At 32.3% G+C, this 12,612-nt stretch overlaps 1 protein-coding gene across 1 annotated transcript in view; it reads left to right on the top strand.

The window, feature by feature from the left end:
- Positions 1–12,304, top strand: part of LOC144371430 (uncharacterized) — a 306,284-nt gene extending 293,980 nt beyond the window's left edge. Inside the window, 1 exon segment of the mRNA XM_078033750.1 lies at positions 10,305–12,304. Within this exon segment, the coding sequence (XP_077889876.1) occupies positions 10,305–11,873 (1,569 nt within the window). The 3' untranslated portion in view covers positions 11,874–12,304.
- The last annotated feature ends 308 nt before the right edge of the window (positions 12,305–12,612 follow it).

Raw genomic sequence — 12,612 nt, forward strand, 5'->3', positions numbered from 1 at the left:
TTTTGCAGCTTTTAATGTAATCATTTGAATACATTTTTTGAATTAATATTTCTTATAAAGAGAGAGTGAGAGAGGGGAGAGAGAGAGAGAGAGAGAGAGAGAGAGAGAGAGAGAATTTTTTAATATTTATTTTTTAGTTCTCGGCGGACACAACATCTTTGTTTGTATGTGGTGCTGAGGATCGAACCCGGGCCGCACGCATGCCAGGCGAGCGCGCTACCGCTTGAGCCACATCCCCAGCCCTTGAGTTAATATTTTGTAATTCATAAGTTTAAATCTATTATATTATATAATTTTGAGAACAAAAAAAACTATTTTTTTCTTTTATGATATTAGGAATTCAACCAAAGTGTCTTTGTTTTTTAATTTTTTATTTTTTTATTGGTTGTTCACAACATTACAAAGCTCTTGACATATCATATTTCATACATTAGATTAAAGTGGGTTATGAACTCCCAATTTTACCGCAAATGCAGATTGCAGAATCACCTCGGTTATACATCCACAATTTTACATAATGCCCAATTACTAATTGTTGTATTCTGCTACCTTTCCTATCCCCTACTATCCCCCCTCCCCTCCCCTCCCATCCTCTCTCTCTACCCCATCTACTGTAATTCATTACTCTCCTTGTTTATTTTCCCATTCCTCTCACAACCTCTTATATGTAATTTTGTATAGCAATGAGGGTCTCTCTTCATTTCCATACAATTTTCCTTTTCTCTCCCTTTTCCTCCCATCTCATGACTCTGTTAAATGTTAGTCTTTTCTTCCTTCTCTTCCTCCTTGCTCTGTTCATAGTTGCTCTCATTATATCAAAGAAGACATTTGGTATTTGTTTTTTAGGGATTGACTAACTTCACTAAGCATAATCTGCTCTAATGCCATCCATTTCCCTGCAAATTCTATGATTTTGTCATTTTTTATTGCTGCATAGTACTCCATTGTGTATAGATGCCACATTTTTTTTTATCCATTCATCTATTGAAGGGCATCTGGGTTGGTTCCACAGTCTAGCTATTGTGAATTGTGCTGCTATGAACATCGATATGGCAGCATCCCTGTAGCATGCTCTTTTAAGGTCTTCAGGGAATAGTCCAAGAAGGGCAATAGCAGGGTCAAATGGTGGTTCCATTCCCAGCTTTCCCAGGAATCTCCAAACTGCTTTTCAAATTGGCCGCACCAATTTGCAGTCCCACCAGCAATGTACAAGAATACCCTTTTCTCCACATCCTCGCCAGCACTTGTTGTTGTTTGACTTCATAGTGGCTGCCAATCTTACTGGAGTGAGATGGTATCTTAGGGTGGTTTTGATTTGCATTTCTCTGACTGCTAGAGATGGTGAGCATTTTTTCATGTACTTGTTGATTGATTGTATGTCCTCCTCTGAGAAGTGTCTGTTCAGATCCTTGGCCCATTTGTTGATTGGGTTATTTGTTATCTTATTGTCTAATTTTTTGAGTTCTTTGTATACTCTGGATATTAGGGCTCTATCTGAAGTGTGAGGAGTAAAAATTTGTTCCCAGGATGTAGGCTCCCTATTTACCTCTCTTATTGTTTCTCTTGCTGAGAAAAAAACTTTTTAGTTTAAGTAAGTCCCATTTGTTGATTCTTGTTATTAACTCTTGTGCTATGGGTGCCCTATTAAGGAATTTGGAGCCCGACCCCACAATATGTATATCGGAGCCAACTTTTTCTTCTATCAGACGCAGAGTCTCTGATTTGATATCAAGCTCCTTGATCCATTTAGATTTAACTTTTGTGCATGGCGAGAGGAAGGGATTCAGTTTTATTTTTTTGCATATGGATTTCCAGTTTTCCCAACACCATTTGTTGAAGATGCTATCCTTCCTCCATTGCATGCTTTTAGCCCCTTTATCAAATATAAGATAGTTGTAACTTTGTGGATTAGTCTCTGTGTCCTCTATTCTATACCATTGGTCCACTCGCCTGTTTTGGTACCAGTACCATGCTGTTTTTGTCACTATTGCTCTGTAATATAGTTTAAATCTGGTATCGCTATACCGCCTGATTCACACTTCCTGCTTAAAATTGCTTTTGCTATTCTGGGTTTTTTATTTTTCCATATGAATTTCATGATTGCTTTATCTATTTCTTCAAAAAATGCCATTGGGATTTTAATTGACATTGCATTAAAACTATAGAGAACTTTTGGTAATATCGCCATTTTGATAATGTTAGTTCTGCCTATCCATGAACAGGGTATATTTTTCCATCTTCTAAGATCTTCTTCTACTTCTCTTTTTAGGGTTCTGTAGTTTTTATTGTATAAATCTTTCACCTCTTTTGTTAGGTTGATTCCCAAGTATTTTATTTTTTTGGAGGATATTGTGAATGGAGTGTTTTTCCTCATTTCCATTTCAGAAGTTTTGTCTTAATGCTGAGCATATTCTCAGCTCTGTTTTAAATTTTATTTCCAGATGGGGTTTTCTCAATTACTTCAGTTGGCCTTAAATTTTGAACTTCATGCCTTAGACTCCAGAATAGTAGATATTTCATGTGTGCACCACCATACGAACACTATCTTTTTTATATAAACTTTTGAGCTTTGTACTTTCATATATATTTCAGTATTATTTATTAATAACTTATATTCTGCATTTAATGTGTCAAAATATGTTGTTATGTTTTATGAGTGAAGGGATAAAATAGCATTTTATATTCACACTCCTTTTCCAATATCCTAGCATGTTTTAAGAGTTTTGTTGTTGGTGTTTTCTCTAGTTCCACCATTTATATAATTATGAGGTTTACCCTGATTGATTTTACTTCATAACATCAATCATGTGGCATCATGGTATTTTGGTCAGCAGTTGACTTTATGTACAACCATGGATCTAGCAAATATCTTAGCCATGTACTAGTCTATACCATCTAGATTCTGTCATTGCACTCAGAGAATTGGAAAATTGAAGAAGATTTTTAGGATAAATTTTCCAGAGTGTATTTCCATAAAGTGAGAAATAATTATATATGCCTATATTTGCAATTACATACTGTATAATTGATATATTTTTTATTTTTTAAATTTTCAAATTTGCTAGTGCTTTTGTAATTGTATCTGCTTTTTAAAAAAATTGTATTGAAGATTGAACCTAGGGGTGCTTAACAATAAGGCAACATCCTCAGTCCTTTTTTTATATTTTATTTAGAGACAGTATTTCTGAGTTGCTAAGTGCTTCACTAAGTTGCTCAATACAACATATATAAGACAATATTTTATATAATATTGTCTTAGAATTCATGATCCATTTTTCTTATCCTCCTTAGTCACTGGAACTACAGTTGTCCATTACTAGACTGGGCTCATTTGCTTTCTAAAAGCACCAACATTGATACTGGTAACTCTGTGTTATGTTTATCTTTAATAGCTTCTAATTTTTTTTCTTTTGCTTAGACTTTCTTTATTTTTAGTTTTTAAATCTTACTTTTTAGGGACTGGGCATGTGGCTCAAGCGGTAGCTCACTTGCCTGGCATGTGTGTGGCCCAGGTTCAATCCTTAGCACCACATACAAACAAAGATGTTGTGTCCGCCGATAACTAAAAAATAAATATTAAAAAAATTAGCTTTTTATTGGGATGAATGATTTGATAATAAATTCTAGTCATTTTATGGCTTATAATTTTTTTGTGTATGTTTTATTTTTACCTCAGGTATAGATTAATTCCACTTTTTCCAGCTGTATAGAGGTCTAAGTGAAACATAATAACTTGTATGAATATTGTTAAAGAAATGGAACCTCAATTTTACCCAGTTTTTTGACTGCATGGTATATGCACAAAGGACATAAAATCAGCATACTACATTGACATAGCCACATTTATGTTTATAGCAGCACAATTCACAATAGCTAAGCTATAAAACCAACCATTCAATGATGAAATGGGTCCATTCAATGATGACAGGACAAAAAACCATTGCTTATGTACACAATAAACTATGAATTGGCCATAAGTAAGAATGACTTTATGACATTTGCTAGGAAATGGATGAATCTGGAGATTTTATGTTAAGTAAAACAAACCATTTCTTTAAGACCAAAAGTTGAAAGTTATTGCTGAGATGTGAAATCTGAAGCTCATAAAGTGGGGAAGGGTAAGAAAAGAAGATCAGTAGATTGCACAATTGTAAACAAAATAAATAAATGAATAAATAAATAAATAAAAGGGAAAAGGATAAAAATATAAAATATATATATCTGTAAGTAAATCCTACCATTGTAACCACCAACAAGAACAGAATTTTAATTAGGATAAGATATATCCCATGCTTTCATAATATCATAAAAATCGATTTTACTGTCAGGTAGAACTAGAAAGAACAAATTAAAAAAAAAACAAATTGTATTTTTTAAGAGCTATACGTATATTCTATTATAAATATCATACAATATAAACATCGATCAAATTTTGTATATATATATATATATATATATAATTTTGTATGTTAATACAAAATGTAGAAAGGATAATTCAAACAGGATTGTTGTTGCTATTTTTTATATTAATAACACACATAAAAAAACATAAAATGTTTGAACTTAAATAAACTGTTAAATATTTTCATTAAGTGGTTTGTCTACCTTGTTGCATTTCAAAATTTCTCTTATACCATTGATGTTGGAATTACTAGAGATCTCACTACACATTCAGAATAGCTAGATCTATTAGAGAAATAACAAATAAAATTCTACACATTAGTAAATCTCTGATTAGTGGTTGTACAATTAAAATTTGAGGGTTCCCATTCTTAATTACCATGATTTTCTCATCTGAAAATATGTATAATTTAGATCAAGACATAAAAAATGAAAAAAAAATATTTTGGGGATAATGCCTGAGTTTTATATTGTGTTTCATAAATGTGGTGTATGTATACTTTTTTGAACTTCAATCACTTTTTCTGCAGAAGTACACTAACTATATGATAGTCTACTAACTCTTATTTCAACTTTAATTACATTACAGACTGTGCAAATGTTCATGTGGTCAATGTGTTATTTATTTACCTACTCTTATTTTAGGAACTGTTAACATTTATGGATATAGCCATTGATTTTACTGAAGAGGAGTGGGAATGCCTTCAGCCTGCTCAGAAAAATTTATATAGAGATGTGATGCTAGAGAATTATAGAAACTTTGCCTTCCTGGGTAAGTATAATTTCCCTTTAAAATTATTAACTACTAATTATTATTTAATTTACTTCTGTTGCAGAGTATCTTCTGTGAACTTCTCTATAAGAATGAGTTTCAGATTTGTGTTTCAATGAAAAAGGGCATAAGGGCATTTTTAGTACAGATATTCTTCACTTTAGATATTACCTAGTATAATTTAGTGATGTAAACTATTGTAGACTACACATAGCAGGGGACACAATTGAGTCATTCAAATGTCAAGGAGAAAACCAAACTAAAAAATGTTGAAAAAATCCAGAAGAAGAAATTTTCAGAAGCTTAGATTTATTTATTTTGATTGTAATCATTGAACACATACTGCCCTACATTTATCACATTTTCGAATTCCTTGTTGTTCTCTGTTTTCTTCTTTAGTAATGACCCAGTTTATTCAAATTAGCCATCAAAACTTACCTTTTGTTTTGAGGGCCAGCATGATCTGTTTCAAATCTTCTTGTAAAGAAACTTTTAAAGAAGCAAAGAGAAGAGAGAGAGACACACACAGTGAAAAGGAAAAAAGAAAAAAATTACTGGCCACCTCTCTTAACAGCTGCACATATAATAATCCAAAATTACATACCTTATAATACCATTAATACATTCTAACCCAGTTTTTCTTTAAGCCCAAGTGCTAGCTATCCAAGATTAGGAACAGTTAATACAAATATAGAGCCCCTTCTCCCTAAGGAAATTACCACAGAGACTAGATAGTGCACCTGTAGAGTTGTCTTAATAGCTTCAGGGAGAAACTATTGGGCATTACAATTTTGGGACTCAGGGTGCCAGTTACAATCACTCCAACACTTTCCTGTCTATTCCAAAGTCAGAATACCTAATACCTCCCCTCTTTTTAAAGGCCTTTTAAATAAATAATATTACTTATCTCCGTAATGCTGGTGGGGGCAAAAAATAGGGCAGACATAGACAACAGGAAGTTCCAACATCAGTAAACATGCACCTATGAATATTTTTGACCCACATGAAATTGAGTAAACATGAAGTTAACCAATCCAACAAGTCCAAAATCCATCATCTTGTTCAACCTTATGAATGATATGTTTAAAGTAATCTAAGTCTTTTGAAATAAAATTACTATTATAACTTAAATTGAAGGAACACATTTTATTAAACTTCTGATATCCTTTATGATGTAACAATAACAGACAATCAATTTTAGCATGATTGTCAAGTATGGGTTGACAATGTTGTTTTTGTTCTTCATTAAGCATATTTACATCCATGGAGGCATGAATAATACTGTTCATGATAGCATAGGTGAGTTTCATAGAAGTTTTATAATTTTGTAGAGCTAGTCCAGGTAAACCCACTAAAGAGAATATCGACCTATTACATTCTGCCTTAGAGAGAAGCTTCACTGACTCATCACTTTTTTTATCAAAAGGAATAGATCTTATATGTATAAATTGCACAGGATGGTGACCTATTAAATACTATGTGGATGGTAAGGACACATTATTCTGCTAAGAAAATAATGAGACATTTTTGCAGGTATATAACAATATTATGCAAGTGAGTCAAGATATTATAATGGGTTCTAGAAGTCCAGGATCTGACAGTACTGATTTTCCCAGAGATGGTGTACAGAAACAGACCAAAATTGTTATTAAGACCAAAGCATTTACAGAGTTTTGTGTGAGTTTATCAATAAAAGCAGTAACAAAGTTATCTAGAGTACATTATAACCCCATTTTAGTCAACACCTGTTGAGCTGAGGCTGTTAATGGTTTTATATTCCCCCTCCCAGTAACTAGAATTAACTAGAATTCATGTATCTTTGGTTCCTAATTTAATGATCCTCCTCTTTTAAGAAGACTGATTATTCTCTTGTTTGGATGAACTCTTATCTTCCAGGGTTAAATAAAACTTAGAAATAAGCTTGTGAAGTCCCTGATGTACATTTATAGTTGCTATTTTTCATGCATGAAGGTAGAGTCCAAACAGGACATGTTGGCATAAGAGTAGCAGTCTATGCTTTTTTCCACATGATCAAAGGCATAGGATCTTGTCATGCTGGTCAGATGGAACCTCATATATTACATAATTTTTTTTAATAATGGCTGTTTGAGAATAAAATGTCTATTCAATGCAGATGACCAATTTTGTGTATTAACTTTATGTTGTATATTGAACACATTGCCTGTAAAGAAAAAAATATTTAAAGTATATAAATATAAGAGAGGCTAGATCTTTGTTTGTTTATGTTTTAAAAGGAACATATTAGGATACAATTTGCTCACTCAACAAAAGCTTGTCCAAAAGAATTATGAGAAATTTCATGATTTAAAACTATATCTCATTGATTATAAATTGTGCAAAAGGATAAGATGAAAAGGCAGGAGCATTATCCATCTCTAAACAAATAGGGCCTCTAGAAGCAGATCATGCTTGGTTTCTTTCCATGCTCTCTGCTGGAACTGACTTGAAATTTTCATTTTTTAGATTCGATTCTGTTAGCAATTTTTTCTTTTGTTTTGTGTTTTAAAATAATGCATTAGTAATCATAAATATTTTGAAGTGAATGAATCATTATAATTTTATTTTGTGATATATATATATATATATATATATATATATATATATATTTGTTTTGATTAGTGATTTAATTTCTGGATCATTTTTTTTATTGTGGTATGCTTGGATTCTTTTCACACTTCCTATATATATAGGAAATGTGAAAAAATATATGGAGTCTTTGACTATAATATTAACCCTACACAAAACACAGTATATATACATATATAACACTTCTCTTTATATATCCTATAGATTTTTAATTTTTACAGTATTGTACAAGTTGCTTAGACTTTTCTTAAACTTGGTACTGCTTGATAAGCCTCTCCCATATTGGTAGAATTTCAAATTTGCACACTAGTAATGCCCCTCTAATTTTTTCTTAAAGAATTTTTTACATAAACATTGTGCTCATTGATGTTAATATTTTTCAATTTCACTCCCTAAACTTTTTTAAATAGTTATTTAGTGTTCTTTGAGTAATTCATAACTGTCAATCTCCTTATGTTAAATTCTTAATTTTTTTTTTCTTTTTTGTCACTTGGATTTAGCCATGCTTCTCTTTGTTTATATTTGCTGTACTGTTTTTTATTTGTTCATTAAAGGAGCCATCAGTAGATTATATAGTCCATTTTTGGGGAAAAAAGCATAAAAACGTCATCCTTGTAATATTTGCTAATTGGGTGGCTGTGAAAAAGTACTTCATTTGAGAGAAGTCACAAAAATTTCGAAACGACATGGCTCAAACAATTTTTAAAAAGACTTGTGTTGTAGATTGTGATATAGAATTTTTGGGGTAATCTCAAGCATTACACATGAAACATTGAAATTTGGATGACCTAAAGATCCAGAATTGCCAGTACTAAATATGTATCCATGAACAATTAAATCAGAAAATTGAAGAGATACCTCTGCTTTTGTGTTTAGTGCAAATATTTTTCTCAATATTAAAGCTAGGGTCTAAATGTGTGTACCCATCAATGTCAAATGTGTAAAAATATGTACATATATACTATTATTATTTAGTTATAAAATATTTTGTCTCTTAAAGTGTTATAAGAAATATATGCAGGACTTTGAATTAAGTGAAAGGTGGCAGGCAGATATTAAGTTGAACGAGTATTTTATTCACATGTGGAACTCAGAAATTTAGTGAGAAAAATTTTGCTCACCAGGTACTGTGTTTTGTGTAGGGTTGATATTATAGTGAAAATCTCCATATTTTTATTTATTGAGCATAATAGGGTCAAGAGTTTTATTTTACCACATAGTGAGTGTATTATGTTCTTCATAAATACTAGTAGAAGGAATATAATACCCGTAGGAACAAAATTGATAATTATATGAAATAATTCTTGTGTTAATTCATTCTATTTATTCATTTTAACTTGTATATAGTATAAAATACCATGATATATTTATAGATGAACAAAGATGTATTTGTCAATAAAGGAAATTCTCATATCACATGAATGTAAAATTATAAAAATTAATTTAATATACTTTACTGTCATGTGCTGAATTAATCCAAATATTATGGCCATAGGCTATGCAAGGTTTTTATAGTCCTTTAAAAAATGTTTTTATGATAAATTTTATAGACATATATGTGTATATTTCTTAGTAAATTTTTTGTTCATATTTCTTTTTAAGAGTCCATTGCCTCTTTAACCTTGTTGAGTATTTATGGTATTATCACTCAAAATCTACTAGTTATTTTCATGTCTATGTCGTGGTAGACAACAAACATTTTTTGGACATTCTTTTAAAAAGATAGAAATGTTTGTATATGTTTTACATTTCTCTTGTTCTACTGACAGTGCAGGTAGCTGGTAAATATTTCCTAAATACACAATACTATCTTATGAAGGAAAAAAAGGCTGTTAATAATACTTTTCTACACTTTATTATATTACTCTTCTTAATGATGTACTCCTCTTAGATACTGTGGTCTCTACAATAATTTTGGTAATATTCTCAATATAATTTTGTCTGTACATTTTTTATTTAACTAATATATAATTTGGATTTATGGTGACTTTGGAATTACTAATATGCTACACTCCTGATGTAATTACTTTACCTTAATTTCATGTTACATATGCAAAATATATTTATCCCAGTCTAACAGGTATTGTTTTTATTTTTGTCTATTTCAGCCATGACTCCTAATCATACCCAAGTATATTTACCAGAAAAGGGCCTAAAACATATATTTCATGAAGTAATAAGTGCAAAATGTATAAGTTGTAATCTTGAATATTTACCACAAAAGAAAATTGGGAAAACTCCAAGTGAGAGGGAACACCAGAAATCATATAAAAAATCAGGTTTTGTTCTCCACCAGAGAATTTATACTGGAGAGAGGCCCTACAAATATAGAGAATGTGGCAAAGCTTTTAGTAGAAAAAAAAGTCTTATTTACCACAGAGGAAACCACAATGAAGAAAAGCCCTACAAATGTAAAGTATGTGCCAAAGCTTTTGGTCAAAAATCACACCTTATTAGCTACAGGAGAACTCACACTGGAGAGAAGACCCACAAATGTAAAGAATGTGGCAAAGCTTTCCGTCAGAAATCAAACCTTATTTGCCACAGAAAAACTCACACTGGAGAGAAGCCCTACAAATGTAAAGATTGTGGCAAAGCTTTTCATCAAAAATCACACCTTATTTGCCACAGGAGAACTCACACTGGAGAGAAGCCCCACAAATGTACAGAATGTGGCAAAGCTTTTGGTCAAAAATCAAGCCTTATTCGCCACAGAAAAACTCACACTGGAGAGAAGCCCTACAAATGTAAAGACTGTGGCAAAGCTTTTGGTCGAAAATCACACCTAATTTACCACAGCAGATCTCACACTGGAGAGAAGCCCTACAAATGTACAGATTGTGGCAAAGCTTTTCGTCAAAAATCAGACCTCATTCGCCACAGGAGAACTCACACTGAAGAGAAGCCCCACAAATGTGCAGAATGTGGCAAAGCTTTTGGTAAAAAATCACGCCTTATTTGCCACAGGAGAAATCACACTGGAGAGAATCCCTACAAATGTAAAGATTGTGGCAAAGCTTTTAGTCAAAAATCACACCTAATTTACCACAGCAGATCTCACACTGGAGAGAAGCCCTACAAATGTAAAGACTGTGGCAAAGCTTTTGGTCAAAATTCAGGCCTTATTTGCCACAGGAGAACTCACACTGGAGAGAAGCCCTACAAATGTACAGATTGTGGCAAAGCTTTTGGTCAAACATCAAGCCTTATTTGCCACAGGAGAACTCACACTGGAGAGAAGCCCTACAAATGTAAAGACTGTGGCAAAGCTTTTGGTCAAAAATCAAGCCTTATTTGCCATAGCAGAACTCACACTGGAGAGAATCCCTACAAATGTAAAGATTGTGGCAAAGCTTTTAGTCGAAAATCACACCTAATTTACCACAGCAGATCTCACACTGGAGAGAAGCCCTACAAATGTAAAGACTGTGGCAAAGCTTTTGGTCAAAATTCAGGCCTTATTTGCCACAGGAGAACTCACACTGGAGAGAAGCCATACAAATGTAAAGATTGTGGCAAAGCTTTTGGTCAAATATCATACCTTATTTGCCACAGAAGAACTCACACTGGAGAGAAGCCCTACAAATGTACAGAATGTGGCAAAGCTTTTTGTCAAAAATCAACCCTTATTCACCACAGGAGAACTCACACTGGAGAGAAGCCCTACAAATGTAAAGACTGTGGCAAAGCTTTTAGTCGAAAATCACACCTAATTTACCACAGAAGATCTCACACTGGAGAGAAGCCCTACAAATGTACAGATTGTGGCAAAGCGTTTAGTCAAAAATCATACCTCATTTGCCACAGGAGAACTCACACTGGAGAGAAGCCCCACAAATGTACAGAATGTGGCAAAGCTTTTGGTCAAAAATCAAGCCTTATTTTCCACAGAAGAACTCACACTGGAGAGAAGACCTACAAATGTACAGAATGTGGCAAAGCTTTTTGTCAAAAATCAACCCTTATTCACCACAGGAGAACTCACACTGGAGAGAAGCCCTACAAATGTGCAGAATGTGGCAAAGCTTTTGGTCACAAATCACATCTTATTTGCCACAGCAGAACTCACTAGAGAGAAGTCCTACAAATGTAAAGAATGTGGGGCTAACAACAAAATTTATACAGAAAAGAACCTTTACAAATTGAAAAAAATGCAGCAAAATTTTAATAAGAAATCAATTATTTTCACTACTAGGCTACTTATTTTGGAAAGACATAAATGTAGAGAATGTAGAAAAATTTTGAATTAAATATCATATATTACTAGACATCAGAGAGAACACATTGGAGAGAAGCTATACAAATGAGCCCATTACTCTAAGAAAGGGACAACATTTAATCCTCACCACAATAACTATAGCTTAGAGAATGTTTTGAAATGTGAAATTTGACAATGTGTCAATGCCTCCAATATTTATTCACCAATACTCAGAACCTGTGGATACATACTGGTTAGAGAAAATACAAATGGAAAAAAAATGTAGCTACATGTTTCTTAAACACTGCTTATTTTGGAAAATTCATTGTGCCCAGAAACCCTAAAAAGTTAAATAATATAGTCAAAATGTATTTCAATTTTAAATTCATTAAACATCTGAAAACTCATACTAGTAGTAAAAATTTAACAGATTTTGTCCAAAATATATGTCTTATATAACAGTGTAACATTTATAATAAATGTGAGAGTATAGTAAAGTTATTATCTATATACTACACATTGATGTATATGAGGATCAGTAAAATACAAAACTCATTTAAGTTTAGAAAACAAGTAGTTGTCTTTAGCTTTTGCTTAAATTTATTAAGCATTATCAAGTTATTTTTTTAGAAAT

This window comes from Ictidomys tridecemlineatus, chromosome 16 (genome assembly GCF_052094955.1).
Source record: "Ictidomys tridecemlineatus isolate mIctTri1 chromosome 16, mIctTri1.hap1, whole genome shotgun sequence".
In the NCBI taxonomy this organism is placed as follows: domain Eukaryota; kingdom Metazoa; phylum Chordata; class Mammalia; order Rodentia; family Sciuridae; genus Ictidomys; species Ictidomys tridecemlineatus.